This window comes from Typopeltis vanoorti, chromosome 2 (genome assembly GCF_054136105.1).
Source record: "Typopeltis vanoorti isolate ZY-2024b chromosome 2, IOZ_Tvanoo_1.0, whole genome shotgun sequence".
NCBI classification, from domain to species: Eukaryota; Metazoa; Arthropoda; class Arachnida; order Uropygi; family Thelyphonidae; genus Typopeltis; species Typopeltis vanoorti.
The window spans coordinates 94,731,924-94,748,374 of record NC_143550.1 but is presented as its reverse complement, the minus strand read 5'-3'; the positions used below and the strand labels follow the sequence as shown (position 1 = coordinate 94,748,374).

General features: G+C 35.7%; 1 protein-coding gene across 1 annotated transcript in view; it reads right to left on the bottom strand.

Annotated features, from left to right (window-relative positions):
* Positions 1-1,751: 1,751 nt before the first annotated feature.
* LOC150109266 (exportin-T-like) overlaps positions 1,752-16,451 on the bottom strand; it is a 359,762-nt gene continuing 345,062 nt past the window's right edge. The window contains exon 25 of the mRNA XM_090401965.1: positions 1,752-1,844. Coding sequence (XP_090258091.1) covers positions 1,752-1,844 — 93 coding nt within the window. The remainder of the gene's footprint in view (positions 1,845-16,451) is intronic.

The following is a 16,451-nucleotide window of genomic DNA, read 5'->3' as shown; positions in this document are numbered from 1 at the left end:
AGTGGTTTACTCAGGAGTAGAGTCCACAAGACGGCCTGTGACTAGTGGTGTACCACAAGGATCTGTTCTTGGACCACTGCTGTTTAATTTGTTCATAAATGATATAGGAAAGGATCTGAGAGGAACAGTTCATTTGTTTGCGGATGATGCGAAGTTGGGTAGGGCAATAGTGAATGCAGATGACGTCAAAATTTTGCAGGATGATTTGGATAGATTGGAGGTCTGGGCTAGGGAGAATGGATGTCAATTTAATGTGGCAAAATGTAAGGTTATGCATTTTGGGGTGAAAAGATTGGAGGCAGTTTACTGCATTGGTGGAACCGTGCTCCAGGAAATTGATGAGGCACGAGATTTAGGAGTGTTGGTGGATAAGGAATTGAAATTTAGGGGACACATTGCAAAAGTGGCCAAATCAGCTCATCAAATCACTTGGTTGCTGAAGAATACGTTGACAAGCAGAGACAAGCAGGTTATTGTTCCTCTGTATCGAGCCTTGATAAGACCTCATCTCGACTACTGTGCTCAGATTTGGTCACCTAGGTTTCTTCTTGATGGGGAGGAGGTGGAGAGGATCCAGAGACGAGTGACCAAGATGATAGCAGGTCTGTGGAATGAACCGTATGAGAACAGGTTGAGGATTTGTGGGTTGCAAAAATTGGTTGATAGGCGGAGGAGGGGAGATATGATTGAGACATTCAAATTACTGAAGGGTTTCTATAAAATTAATTCAGAAGATATTTTTGAGAACAGGGCTGGTTGTGGGAGGACTAGGGGACATCCATGGAAACTGGGCAAAAGTGTGGTTAGTAAAGGTGTTAGAGCTGGGTTCTTTACTTTTAGAGTAGTGAATGAGTGGAATGCGCTCCCTGAGTCTGTGGTGGATGCTGTGACAGTGAATGAGTTTAAGGCGAGGTATGATAGATACTGTATGAATGTCGAATAGTTGTGATGAAAATGATTTGGGGCCTCCCTCGATGAGTCTAATGACTCCCTGGAGTTGCCCGTAATAATAATAATAATAATAATTTGAAACTAACCATTATGTCTGAATTTTTAATTTTAAGAATTTTGTCTGACACATATACTGGCAAGTGAATTAGAAGCCTTCATTCAGATGCACACAAACGTCACTTACACAGCATATATGCAAAATATTTGTCATGTGCATTTCTTTTCTTTTCTTTTTTTTTTTTTTTTTGTAAGGTGTTTTGTATTAAAGGTTTATCATTTTTTTTGTTGGTTTCTGACATTTTAAAAATTTTATTTATTTATTATTATTATTTTTGAGAGAGAGATTTTTTTGTCCTGCAGTACTAGTGATTTTTTTTATGCTGACTTTCATAGTTGTTTAGTGTTAAGGAGTTACAAAGTATGGACATGTGGTGAGGAAGATGGTCTCATGGGCATACCTTTTACAGAAAGAGAGAAAGAGTCCCAGTCTCCAGGCTCCTTTCCACATTTTTCAGGGAGTCAGAGGACTATGGAAAATATGGAAACATCTTATATATATATATATATATATATATATATATATATCGTTGGGAGAGGGAGGTAAGATACACTGAATGATTAAAAACATTGTTTTGATCAAAAATATATTATAAAAAATTTAATAATAAATTAATCTCCAGCATTCTGCAATTGGAATATTTGTAAAAGTACAAATTTCAATTGGAGAATGATTTTTGTTTATCGTCAGAAATTAAACATATAATTTGTTCTGCACATTAGAGGAAACATTCATCCACTTTTTAAAGAAAGGATACATGTCGAGTATAAAAATAAAGGATGTTTACCCTTTTATCCAAGACTGTTTTCAGACAGATGGCACTTTCTGACAATGCCTAAAAGTGAATGAGAGTTTTATCAATAAAATACTTCTAAATAATAAGTAGTGAAATTTATACAGATATGATTGATAAAGATGTAGCTTATATAGATGCAGTATATACTGATGTAGATAAAAATGCATGCATTAAATAATTAGTTATATGCTCACTAACTAACAATCCATCGAAAGTAGAGAATTAAGAATCCAGTGAGCTGCATATATATACATATATATATATATATATACTCTGCTCTCCATTTCCATGCATTAGATTCTATTATTCCTGATGAGTGCTATCACCATATACACAGATATTCCCTGGTTAGAGGCCATGCTTAACAGATCTCTAGGTAATGGTTTTTAAGTAAATCTTGTAAAGCAGGGCCTCTAAAAAAAAGGATACTGTAAACCAGTGTCTGTTCTTTTTTTTCTCCTCTCCCTTCATGACAAATATATTTCAAAAGTTATTACAGCTTATATGGAGAGAGCATCTTTTATGAAATGGCGATTATTCTGTTGGCAAGCAAAGTAAAGGCACTACTTACCATGTATCTAATACTAAACTACCACAAACTCAGTTCTTTGAAAAATTGGTGATACAAACAGAATATAATCCAAATGTGGTTTACTAAAGAAAAATCACTTTTTAACAATTTGTTATTCTTAAACATTATGAAAAATAATAATATTACCATTATTATGGTAGCATTATTAATGCAGGAAAGTATATAATGTCCGATGAACACATTCTCCAGGTGCACATGTCATCAGTTGAGGAGCCTTTATACATGTTCTTCAAGTGATTCAAATTCTGAACTGCATGGGCAAATATGCAAATATCAGAATGGGGAAATAGACAATGAGACTCATTTGTGCCTATGGTCTCACAGAAGGTTCTACTAAGGTAGAAGTGGAGGAATTTTTTGAGGCTTTAGAGAAAGAAACTAACACAATGAAAAATTGATCCTTGTTGGGAATCTAAATAGCAGAGAAGGAAATGATTGTCAGACATACAAAAATGTTTTAAGAAAATTTGAAGAAATCAGCAAAGCTAATAATAATAGCAAATACTTGTTGGATTTCTGCTCAGGACATGGACTGGTTATTACTAACACCATGTTCTAACATAAAAATGCACACAAATTCACATGGAAAGAAGAGGCAAGAAATAAGAAAAGTCTCATTGACTAAGTTATTGTTGATAGTGATGTTTTCTCTTTGGTACAGGACACCAGAGTGTACAGAGGATTTGAAATTGGAAGTGATCACTATTTAGTCTTGAGGAGGATAAAATTTAATTCCATTTTGAAAAGAAGAACATGTAAGAAAGTTTTAAAGCGGATAAAAATAATAAATTACACAATAACCACAGTAATTAATTTTTTAAAAATATTAATTTAATTAATATTTGTAACTTTATTTCTTTAATGAAATACAGGTACAAATATTTCATACTGAAATTAACAGTACATCATCAGTGTAGAACAAACAGTTCAAAGGAATGGAATACAAAGTACATAACAGTCGGTGGATTACCAATTAAAAATTGTTGCCGCATGCTACAAATTAATATTAATAAATTATTATTAAATAATTCTTAAAAACTATTTCTTTGATGGTTACATAAGATAAGAATCTCCCAAACTTTTTTTTTGAGGGAGGGGGAGAGACTATTATTTCGATTCAAATTTGTCCGATGTAAAAGGGCTTTGCAACCTTCTTTGAAAAGCTGTTCGTATTTAAACTTGCATCTATGGAGAAGTCGAGCTTTATCCCACTGGATATTGTGTTTAGTGTCAATACTATGTTGTGCCAGACCAGACTTTTGAGGTTTCAAGTATTCAATATAATACTGATGTTCCTTCATTCTTTTTTCCACAGAACAGACTGTTTGCCTAAAGTATGTTAAATTACATTCACATGTTATCTGGTAAATGCCAACTAATGATCAAGGTGCCAGTTTGTCTTTTCTAGATGGCAACGAGACAACAGACAAACTGACACCACTATCATTAGCTGGCATTTACCAGATACCATATGAATGTAATTTAACATACATTGGACAAACAGGCTGTTCTGTGGAGAAAAAGAACGAAGGAACATCAATATTATATCAAATATGTGAAACCTCAAAAGTCTGGTCTGGCAAGCATAGTATTGACACTAAACACAATATCCAGAGGGATAAAGCTCGCCTTCTCTATAGATGCAAGTTTAAATACGAACGCCTTTTCAAAAAAGTTGTGAAGCCCTTTTACATTGGCCAAATTTGAATCGAAATGATTGTCTCTCTCCCTCAAAAGTATTGAAGATTCTTATCTTATGTAACCATCAAAGAAATAGTTTTTAAGAATTATTTTATAATATTTTATTAATATTAATTTGTAGCATGCGGCAACAATTTTTATTTGGTAATCCATTGACTGTTATGTAATCTGTATTCCATTCCTTTGAACTGTTTGCTCAACACAGATGATGTACTGTTAATTTCAGTACAAAATATTTGTACCTTTATTTCATTAAAGTTAATTACTGTGATTATCGTTTAATTTGTTATTTATGGTATGCCACAGGTATCTTTAAAGATTAAAGTGAATAAAAGTTCAGCAGCTCTCAGATGTGAACTGTAGACTAAAATATAGAAACATTATTCAAGAAAAAATGAAATAGTTTGCGAACAGAAACCAAACCTTGGAGATTCAGTGGCAAATCCTGAAAAAAGCATTGACTGATTCAGCCAGAGAGGCATGTGCTAAGGTTGTCTGCAAGGATAGAAAATTCAGAACTCCATGGTGGACACAAGAAGTTAAAGAGGCAATGAAGGAAAAGAAGAAAGCATGTCAAAAGTTCCTGGCAAATAAGTCAGCTTGTGCTCTTAGAGATTACAGAGACATACGTAAGAAAGCTAAACACTGTGCAAAACTAGCTAAACAAAAGTCATGGGAGGACTTTGGTAAGAACATACAAAATAAATATTGAGAAAGTGGCAAGATACTCTGAAGATTATTGAAGAAGCTTAGAAATGAGGAAAGTGCTGTAAAAGGAAACAGAGATAATAAAGGTGACATGAAAACTCGAGAAAATAATATCCTTAAAGTATGGAGTAATTACTTTGAAAAATTGCTAAATGAAACAATGAGTGACAGCACTGTGGTAAAAAACATTGACCAAATATGAAATCAGGAATATGTATTCATAATTCAAGTAGAAAAAGCCATCAAAAGTGTGAAATGTGAAAAGGGAGCAGAAGTAGATGCTATTCGACCAGAAATGCTCAAGTTTTTATACCTACATACTTGAGCATTTCTGGTCGAATAGCATCTACTTCAGCTGCCTTTCCACATTTCACACTTTTGATGGCTTTTTCTACTTCAGTTATGAATATGTATTCCTGATTGCATGTTTGGTCAATGTTTTTTACCACTGTGCTGTCACTCAATGTTTCATTTGGCAAATTTTCAAAGTAATTACTCCATACTTCAAGGATATTATTTTCTTGAGTTTTCATGTCACCTTTAATATCTCCATTTCCTTTTACAGCACTTTCCTCATTTCTAAGCTGCTGCTTCTTTTTCCCTCTGACCAGGCCTTTGCAGTGGCTGCACTGTAAAGGCCTGGTCAGAGGGACGAATTCCAGATGATTGAAGTAGAGCTCTCATAGTACCATATATAAAAAGGAAAATAAAACTGAAGGTGAGAATTACAGAGGTATTTCTCTACTGAGTGTTCCTGGTAAGATTAATGCCAGTATAACAGAAAACAGTTGACAAGGATGTGGAAGAGAAGATAGTGAAGAACATGCTGGATTCAGACGAAATAGAGGCTGTCAGGATCAGATTTTCACTTCACGACCCACAGTTGAGAAATCATGGGAATATGACAAAGATTTGTATTTAAGTTTTGTAGATCTGGAAAAGGCATATGACAAGATGCCAAGAGAGAAGCTATTCAAAATACTACAGTTATATGGTGTCAATGGGGCATTATATCAAGCAATACTTAGTCTTTGAGTTATAAGTCAGCAGTTAGAATTGAAGGAAGTACAGGAAAGTTCCTTCATTCCTTATCTATATGGATCACATTATGAAGGAAAGTGGTATTAAACCTGATATCAGAATTGATGTTAATTTCACGTCTTTGCTTTATGTGGATAATGTTATACTTCTAAATAAATCTGCCAACAGTCTGCAAGATTCCCTGCCTAAATTCAATATCTATTGTAATATATATGGTATATATATATATGGTATTATATATGAGGAATTAGATAAGTACCAGATCTACATAATAGGGGTGACTGAAACAAAAAAAGACAAAACCGGCGAGATCTTTCTGAGCAATAAATACAAAATCTTATATTCAGGAAATGACAATCAAGGAAAAGAAGGAGTAGCCATAGTATTCAACACAAAATACGAGGCTAATCTTCTTGAATGGCAGGCAATCTCAAGTAGAGTGATGTGGGCTAATATCAAAATGGGGAATTGGACAATGAGACTTATTTGTAACTATGGTCCCACAGAAGGTTCTACTAAGGTAGAAGTGGAGGAAATTTTTGATGCTTTAGAAAAAGCAACTGACACAATGAGAAAGGAAAAGTTGGGGAGCTAAATAGCAGAGTAGGAAGTGATTGTCAGACATACAAAAATATTTTGGGAAAATTTGGAGAAAAGAGCAAAGCAAATAATAATAACAAATACCTGTTGGATTTCTGCTCAGGACACATGGACTGGTTATTACTAACACCATGTTCCAACATAAAAATGTGCACAAATTCACATGGAAAGAAGAAACAAGGAATAAAAAAAGTCTCATTGACTATGTTATTGTTGATAGTGATGTTTTCTCCCTGGTGCAGGACACCAGAGTGTACAAAGGATTTGAAATTGGAAGTGATTGCTATTTAGTGTTGAGCAGGATAAAATTGAATTTCATATTGAAAAGAAAAACATGCAAGAAAGTTTTAAAGCGAATAAAAGTTCAGCAGCTCTCAGATGGGAACTGTAGACTAAAATACATAAAGATTACTGAAGAAAAAATGAAAGAGTTTGAGAACAGGAACCAAACATTGGAGATTCAGTGGCAAGCCGTGAAGAAAACCCTGATTGATTCAGCTAGAGAGGTATGTGGTGAGGTTGTCTGTAAGGATAGAAAAATCAGAATTCCATGATGGACATAGGCAGTTAAAGAATTAGTACTGATAGTGATGTTTGCTCCCTGGTTCAGGACACCAGAGTGTACAAAGGATTTGAAATTGGAAGTGATCGCTATTTAGTGTTGAGCAGGATAAAATTGAATTTCATATTGAAAAGAATAACATGCAAGAAAGTTTTAAAGCGAATAAAAGTTGAGCAGCTCTAAGATGGGAACTGTAGACTAAAATACATAAAGATTATTGAAGAAAAAATGAAAGAGTTTGAGAACAGGAACCAAACCTTGGTGATTCAGTGGCAAGCCGTGATGAAAACCCTGATTGATTCAGCTAGAGAGGTATGTGGAGAGGTTGTCTGCAAGGATAGAAAAATCAGAATTCCATGATGGACACAGGCAGTTAAAGAGGCAGTGAAGGAAAAGAAGAAAGCATATCGAAAGTTCCTGGCAAATAAGTAAATAAGTCAGCTTTTGCTCTTAGAGAATACAGAGACAAATGTAAGAAAGCTAAACTCTGTGTAAAGCTAGCTAAACAAAAGTCATGGGAGGACTTTGGCAAGAACATAGAAAATAAATATGAAGAAGGTGGTAAGATATTCTGGAGGTTGTTGAAGAAGCTTAGAAATGGAGTTAGAGATGATAAAGTTGACATGAAAACGGGAGAAAAAGATATCCTTCAAGTATAGAGTAATTACTTTGAAAAACTGCTAAATGAAACAAGCAGTGATGACAGCACAGTGGTAAAAAACACTCAACAGGTATACATATCCATACTTGAAGTAGAAAAACACATCAAAGGCTTGAAATGTGGAAAGGCAGCAGGAGTAGATGATATTCGACCAGAAATGCTGAAGTATGGTGGTATAAGAGTCTTACAGTGGCTGCACTGCATAGTTCAGAAAGCCTGGACAGAGGGACAAATTCCTGTTGATTGGAGTAGAGCTCCAATTGTTCTTCACCAAGCTTTTCTTCCACAATCCTTCTCAACCATAGGTTGAGAAGGATTGTGGAAGAAAAGCTTGATGAAGAACAAGCTGGATTCAGCTCAAATAGAGGCTGTCAGGATCAGATCTTCACTTTACGACAAATAGTTGAGAAAGCATGGGAATATAACAAAGATCTGTATTTAAGTTTTGTCGATCATGAAAAGGCATATGACAGGGTGCCAAGAGAGAAGCTATTCAATACGCTACAGTTATATGGTGTCAATGGGGCATTATATCACGCAATACTTAGTCTTTATTTGAGTTGTAAGTCAGCAGTTAGAATTGAAGGAAGTACAGGAAGATGGTTTAATGTTAAATCTGGTGTGAGATGAGACAATGATGTACATTATCCCCTCTGTTATTCATTATCTATATGGATTACATTATGAAGGAAAGTGGTATTAAACATGATATCAGAATTGGAGATGTTAATGTCAGCTCTTTGCTTTATGCGGACAATGGTATACTTCTAAATAAATCCGCTACAAGTTTGCAAGATTCCCTGACTAAATTGAATAACTGTTGTCATAGATATGGTATGAATGTCAGCATTAAAAAGACAAAGACAATGAAAATAGGTAGAATTGTTGAAAATGTCAACTCTGTTGTGAACGGGGAACCTGTGGAACAAGTAAAACATTTCAGCTACTTAGGCACGATTTTTAGGGAAGATGGTAAATTAAATATGGAAATAGACAACAGAATCAACAAAGCTGGTATGGTAGGTAGTCAGTTGAATAAATTCATATGGAATAAGATAGAAATTAGTCGGAACACTAAATAAAACCAGACAGTGTTCAAACCAGTTTTAACTTATGGATCTGAGAGCTGGGTCAGAAGTAAAACACTTGACCAAAGACTAATGACCTCTGATATGAGGGTTCTGAGAAAGATTAGTGGAGTGCACAGATGGCATCAATGGCAGTATCATATTAAAAACGAGGATATTAGGAAAGGACTTGACATTGTCAGCATCCAGGAATGCGTTAGCAGAGCTAATCTCAGGTGGTATCGTCACTTAAACAGAATAGGCGAGGAAAGATTAGGAAAACAAGTGTTCTCTGCCAGGTTGGCAGGAAAACGACCCAGAGGAAGACCAAGATATAGGTGGATTGATACGGTACAAAGTGCCTTAGACGATAGAAATATAAGATCTGATAATGTTGGAGTCTTGACAAGTAACAGACTGATTTGGAGGAAAATTGTAGATAGGAAGTTAGTAATGATGTAAATTTTTCATGTGGTACTATCATATCCTATACACTCCTTAAGGGTACATGTCAGGAATTTGATGATGATGATATATCTGGTATGAAGATCAGCAATAACAAGACAAAGATATCAAAAATAGGCAGAATTGAAAATATCAACTGCATTGTGAATGGAGAACCTATAGAACAAGTAAAACATTTCAGCTACTTAGGCACGATTTTTAGTGAAGATGATAAATTAAATATGGAAATAGACAACAGAATAAATTTATATGGAATAAGAGAGAAATTATCCAAAACACTAAATTAGCCATATACAAGATATAAAGTGTATATCTTGTATATATAGTGTTCAAACCAATTTTAACTTATGGATCTGAGAGCTGGGTTAAAAGTAAAGCACTTGACCAAAGACTAGAGACCGCAGATATGAGAGTCCTGAGAAACATCAGGGGGTATGAACAGATGGTATCAATGGCAATATCATATTAAAAATGACAATATTAGGAAAGAACTAGACATTGTTAGTAGAGCAAATCTCAGGTGGTATAGTCACTTAAACAGAATGGGAAAGGAAAGATTAGCAAACCAACTGTTCTCTGCCAGGTTGGCAGGAAAAAGACCCAGAGGAAGACCAAGATATAGGTGGATTGACACAGTAAAAAGTGCCTTAACAGACAGAAATATAAGATGTGATAATGTTGGAGTTTTGACGGGTAACAGTTTGATTTGGAGGAAATTTGTAGATTGGAAGTTAGTGGTGATGGAAGTTTTTCATGTAGTACTGTCATATGCTGTACACCCTTTGAGTGTACATGTCAGGAATTTGATGATGATTCAAATTCTTTCCAACAAAACAACATACTGCTCTTCTGAATGTACTATGGAAGTACCTACATATAATAGTTTCTTTGGGTTCTTTAATTTTTAGTACTATAAAATTTTATATTCGTAATTATCATCAAACCCTGACATGTACCCTAAGGGAGTGTACAGAATAATAGTAGAAAATAAAAAGTTACATTATTACTAACTTCCTATTGACAATTTTCATCCCAATTAATCTGTTATTTGTCAAGATTCCTGATCTTATATTATCAGATCTAATATTTCTGTCTTACAAGGCATTTTTTACTGTATCAGCCCATACAGATCTTAGCCATCCATTGAGTCTTTTTTCTACCATCCTGGCAAATAACATGTCTGACTATCCTTCCTTCTCCAATTCTGTTTAAGTGACCATACCATCTGAGGTTGGCTCTGGTAACACATTCCTGAACGTTAACATTACCAAGTTCTTTCCTAATATCTCAATTTTAATACGATAATGCCATTCATGGCATCTCTTCACAATCCTAATCTTTCTCAGAACCCTCGTATCTGTAGTCTGCAGTCTTCGATCAAGTGTTTTATATCTAACCTAGCTCTCAGATTCCTAAGTTAAAATTGGTCTGAACACAGTCTTGTAATAGCTATATTACAATATAGATATATATACCATACAAGTCAGTATTCCATATAAATTTATTCAGTTGACTTCCAACCATACCAGCTTTACTAATTCTAGTGTCTATTTCCATATTTAATTTGCCATCTTTGCTATAAATAGCTGAAATGTTTTCAATATAGAGTAGTGATGCACTACTCTATATTGAAGGAAGCATTTTATGACTTCTCTTTGGCATACCTGAATTGCCAGAGAAAAGCCATAAAGTTCTTTCTTTAAGTGAAAAGGTGATTTGCCAATGTTTGAAGAAGAAATGGAAGAACATATTGAAGGCCATTGAGAAGTGTAAACAAATGAGGAAACGGAAGAATTTACTGAGTCATCCACAGAGGATATGGAAGATGAAGAAGAAAATGAACCAGAATCAGCAATGTGGACATTACGAAATTTGCCAAAGTGTTTCAAATTGCATAGACATTAAAGGAAAAAACCATGGAATACAACGTGCGGGGATACATATCCTCCCTTATCCATGAGGAAATGATGTATCCCCCCATGGATAAGGGGAGAGAAACTGCTGTATTCATTCCAAAAGCATGGTAAAATTGTAATTTAGAATTGTCTAAAAATAGTTTTCAAGTTACTAACAGTACTCCAGTGGCTCCATAGCTCATTGACTATGCCCTTTAGTTGATTGTCTGAAATGTGAAAAACCTTTTCAACTGAAGGTGAGTTAGCTGATCCTATACAGAGGCAGCATGTTTATTGTTGTTGTTGTTTTGGTCCATAATCTTATGGTTTGTTGGTTGGATAGCAATATACTATTTTATCAGGGAATATTGATCATGAAACCAAGTGGTTTCGTATTGCCTTCCTTGCTCAATTTGATGTTTTGGGAATTGTAGTTGTGACAGCTTGTATTAATACACTCTGTGACTTGGTGCACTGCATCACTGACAAAAGATGAACAGACACTCAGTATTGAATTACTCTAATGAGGAGAAGGTGGACCAGCCAGTGTTCAATTTTCCATTGTGATATCTGTGCTGCAGTGCATGGTTGCAGTGCAGAAAAGTGGATATCACAGGAAAATGATTGCTTCTAAATATGTTCTCCTCAGTTTTCCATTTAAAGAGTGGGAAAAAGGAGGGTGAACAGATGGTTAAGTTGATGGTAGTGAATGTTTGGGTAGACATATGGAAGAAGGCATTGCTCCTATGTTGAGCATACACTCTGCATTTCTTCCTCTGATGTTTGTTTGAGCATTACCCCACAGACTGTTGTCCATTTAAATTCCCCAGTAAAAGTAACAAGGTTATTGCAATATGACATCATTAAGGTCATCCTGAGAGATATCTACAACAGAGGACAAGTAGATGCAGCATACTGTTATAAGAGATCTGACTGAGTGTCAAATAGAAACTGTTTCTGTGTTTGTATTAAGTAGGACTTGCTGGAAGGGGATATGGCTGACCACTCCTGCATAGGCAGGTATATCCCCCCCCATCCTCTCCTTAGAATGATGGTATATTTTGTAATGCTGGATTGTCATGTTCTGCAGGCAGAAGGATATCAGTTTATATTTCTGGAAGAGGAATCAGATGTCATTGATGGTTTGAAAGAATCCACGACAATTCCATTGTAGGAATTTCTTTCTTTCTTTTTTTTTTTTTTTTTTGGTGGTATCATCTGGTTTCCTTTGTTGAGTAGTTTGTTTTCATTAGCATTGGATTTTTTTCTTTTTAGAGAATTGTGGATGGCCAGTATCCATCATCTCTTTAGCATCGGGAAAAATATCTAAGACATCAAATTGTACTCCCTCTAGGGCACTAGGTACATGAATTATTTTATCTTCATCAGGAGGCATGGAAGAATCTATACCATCTGTTGACGGTCCATCTATTAAAGGGTCTAAAGACATGTCTTTGATCCTCTGCATTGAACATTCCATTATCTTTTTTATTAGTGGATTTTCATGTATGTGGATGATCTTTGGCATGTTCTCAGGAACAGGTTTATATTGATTTTTCTCTTTGATCCACTGTAAGGAGATGGCAACAAAGTCATATTATTCAGGGATGTTGTAATTGTAATAAGGCGGAATTGACGTATAGGTTTTGGTCGCTGTTGATCGACACTTTCTTTACAGCTGCCTTCTCAGTGTAAGAAAGTTTACTAGATGTTGCTGCGACTATTTTGTGGTTATGCTGCCTCTTTGCTTCCTGATAAGTGATGAACTGATCTGTATTTTTTTTTTATTTCCTTCTCATCCTTTGCCTTTTGGCATACTTGGGAGTAGGTTGGATGGCCTCTCTCATAATAAGAGTATTTTCGTGTTTTGTTCTTGTAGTCTTTGTTTTTCTGGCCACTATCTGCAATAACATATTGTAGATAGTGGCATTGTTGCACTGGGCAGAGCCATGGCAAGCAATTTGAGAATGACCATAACTTCTGACATTTAAACAACACAGAAGGTTCAGGATGTGGAGCCTTACAAAGCAATTGAGATAGCCCACTTTGATATATGGTTTTGGTGCACCGAATGCAAGGATGATGTTCTTAGTGGGAAACACAATCATTCCTACATATGAGTATTCTCTTTGTGGCTGTCTTGAGGAGAATGGCATGTCATGGCTCCCTGATCTTTCATTTTGGAGCAGATCTCCTCATCTCATATGTTGAGGACATCTCACTTAAATATTATGTCTCTGGAAAAGGTTAAGTTTTGTGGGGATAATCTTATTTGGTATTACCCAGATAGATATTGTACAAAGTAAGTTTTCTGATTGTAAGTTGAAGCATCAATAAGAACGGAGCTTCCTTACAGACTTTGGAGAGTCTATTAACCCTTCCAAACTCTTTTGGATGAAGGAGGGTGACATTTTTCCAAGAGGATGTTCTCCTTAAACATATTATCAAGAAAAGTAGTGTATTAATTGCAGCTTCTGAGGTTTTCTGTTGGTGTTTCTATGGTTTTGACATGGTTAGTGCTTGTCGAGGTTCCCTGATAAACAAGAGGACGAATTGTTCACTCAGAGTTGAATTTCAATTTAGTGCCAGTTTTCTATCCACAAATAAGCCACACATGGAAGCATGCTCTCTGGCAAGCAATGATTGTGCTTGGGGTAAACATTAGGGCTATCCCGGATGCTATACCGACACCATAACAAGCCTTGGGCCTTATCCATTGGCCAAAGAAAACCTATTGTAACTCTAAAACCTTGCAAGCAAGCCAATTAGCCAATTGATCCTAGCCATGCCATCCGGGAACACCTATCTTGCCGAAGCAGAGGCCAAAATAGTGCAAACTACAGATCCCACTTTTTTTAGACATCCATGGGTCACACTGCACAGCAAACATGGTAGGGATGTGTTGGATTCCAGTGATAGTGGTCTGGAAGATAGGATGGTAAAAGAGACTCAGAAGAAGTAGAGTGAAGAATACAGGAAGAAAAACACAAAGAAAGAATAAAGACAAAAAGGGCCAGTACTAGCAGGTCCTCTCTGCCATGAACAGGCGCCATACATGGAAGGGGGGGGGGAATCATGGGAGGGCTTAGGTAAGAATGTAAATGTTTTGGAAGATATCGAAAAAGTGTAGAAATTGAGGAAAGAGTACTGTAAAAGGTACTAAAAGATGATAAATGTGACAAGAAAACTGAAGATAAGGATACTTAAGATATATGGAGAAATACTTTCAAAGACCATTAAAGAAAACAAGCAGTGACAGAACAGTACTAGCAATATTTGGCCAGAAATGTTTAAATATCGAGATTTAAAAGATTTATAGTGGCTAAACTGCATAATTTAAAGGGCCTGGCCAAAAGGTAGAATTCCAGATGAGTGGAGCGCTCACAGTTCCTATCTATAAATTGAAGAATAAAGCACAATGTGAGAATTACGGAGGGATTTCACTACTAAATGCTGCAGGTAAGAATTATCCATGTGTACCTGAAAATAGGCTAAGAAAAATTGGAGAACAACAATCTGACTTCGGGCCAAATATAGGTTATCAAGATCAGATAATCACTTTACAACAGATAATTGAGAAATCATGATCATGGAAACATAACAAGAATCTATATTTAAGTTTTGTAAATCTGGAAAAGGCAAATCTTCTTGAATGGCAGGCAGTCTCATGTAGAGTGATGGGGTCAAATATGAGAATGGGTAACTAGACAATGAGACTTATTTGTGCCTATGGTACCACAGAAGGTTCTACTAAGGTAAAAGTGAAAGAATTTTTTGAAGCATTAGAGAAAGCAACTCACACAATGAAAAAGGAAAAGTTGGTCCTTGTTGGGGATCTAAATAGCAGAGCAGGAAATGATTGTCAGACATACAAACATATTTTGGGAAAATTTGGAGAAAAGAGCAAAGCTAATAATAATGGCAAACACCTGTTGGATTTCTGCTCAGGACATGGGCTAGTTATTAGTAACACAATGTTCCAACATAAAAATGTGAACAAATTCACATGGAGAGAAGAGGCAAGGAATAATAAAAGTCTCATTGACTATGTTATTGTTGATAGTGATGTTTTTCCACTGGTGCACGACACCAGAGTGTATAGAGGATTTCAAATTGGAAGTGATCACTATTTAGTCTTGAGCAGGATAAAATTGAATTTCATATTGAAAAGAATAACATGTAAGAACGTTTTACAGCGAATAAAAGTTGAGCAGCTCTCAAATGTGAACTGTAGACTAAAATACACAAATATTATACAAGAAAAAATGAAAGTTTGAGAACAGGAACCAAACGTTGGAGATTCAGTGGCAAGCCCTGACGAAAACACTGATTGATTCAGCCAGAGAGGCATGTGGTGATGTTGTCTGCAAGGATAGCAAAATCAGAACTCCATGGTGGACACAGGAAGTTAAAGAGGCAGTGAAGGAAAAGAAGAAAGCATATCAAAAGTTCCTGGCAAATAAGTCAGCTTGTGCATTTAGAGAATACAGAGACAAATGTAAAAAAGCTGGGAAGACTTTGGCAAGAACATAGAAAATATATATCAAGAAGGTGGCAAAATATTCTGGAGGTTGTTGAAGAAGCTAAGAAATGAAGGAAAGAGCTGTAAAAGGAATTACAGATGATAAAGGTGACATGAAAAACAGGAGAAAAAGATATTCTTGAAGTATGGAGTAATTACTTCAAAAAATTGCTAAATGAAACAAGCAGTGATGACAGCACAGTGGTAAAAACACTGACTAGGCATGCAGTAAGGAATACATATCCATACTTGAAGTAGAAAAAGCCATCAAAAGCCTGAAATGTGGAAAGGCTGCAGGAGTAGATGATATTCGACCAGAAATGTTCAAGTATGGAGGTATAAAAGCCTTACAGTGGCTTCACTACATAGTTCAGAAAGCCTGTACAGAGGGACAAATTCCAGATGATTGCAGTAGAGCTCTTATAGTACCCATATATAAAAAGGGAAATAAAACTGAATGTGAGAATTACAGAGGTATATCCCTACTGAGTGTTCCTGGTAAGATATATGCAAGTATATCTGAGAAACGGTTGAGAAGGATTGTGGAAGAAAAGCTTGGTGAAGAACAAGCTGGATTCAGGCCAAATACAGGCTGTCAGGATCAGATTTTCACTTTACAACAGATAGTTGAGAAATCATGGGAATATAACATAGATCTGTATTTAAGTTTTGTAGATCTGGAAAAGGCATATGACAAGGTGCCAAGAGAGAAGCTATACAAAACACTACAGTTATATGGTGTTAATGGGGCATTATATCAAGCAATACTTAGTCTTTATTTAAGTTATAAGTCAGCAGTTAGAATTGAAGGAAGTACAGGAAGGTGGTTTAA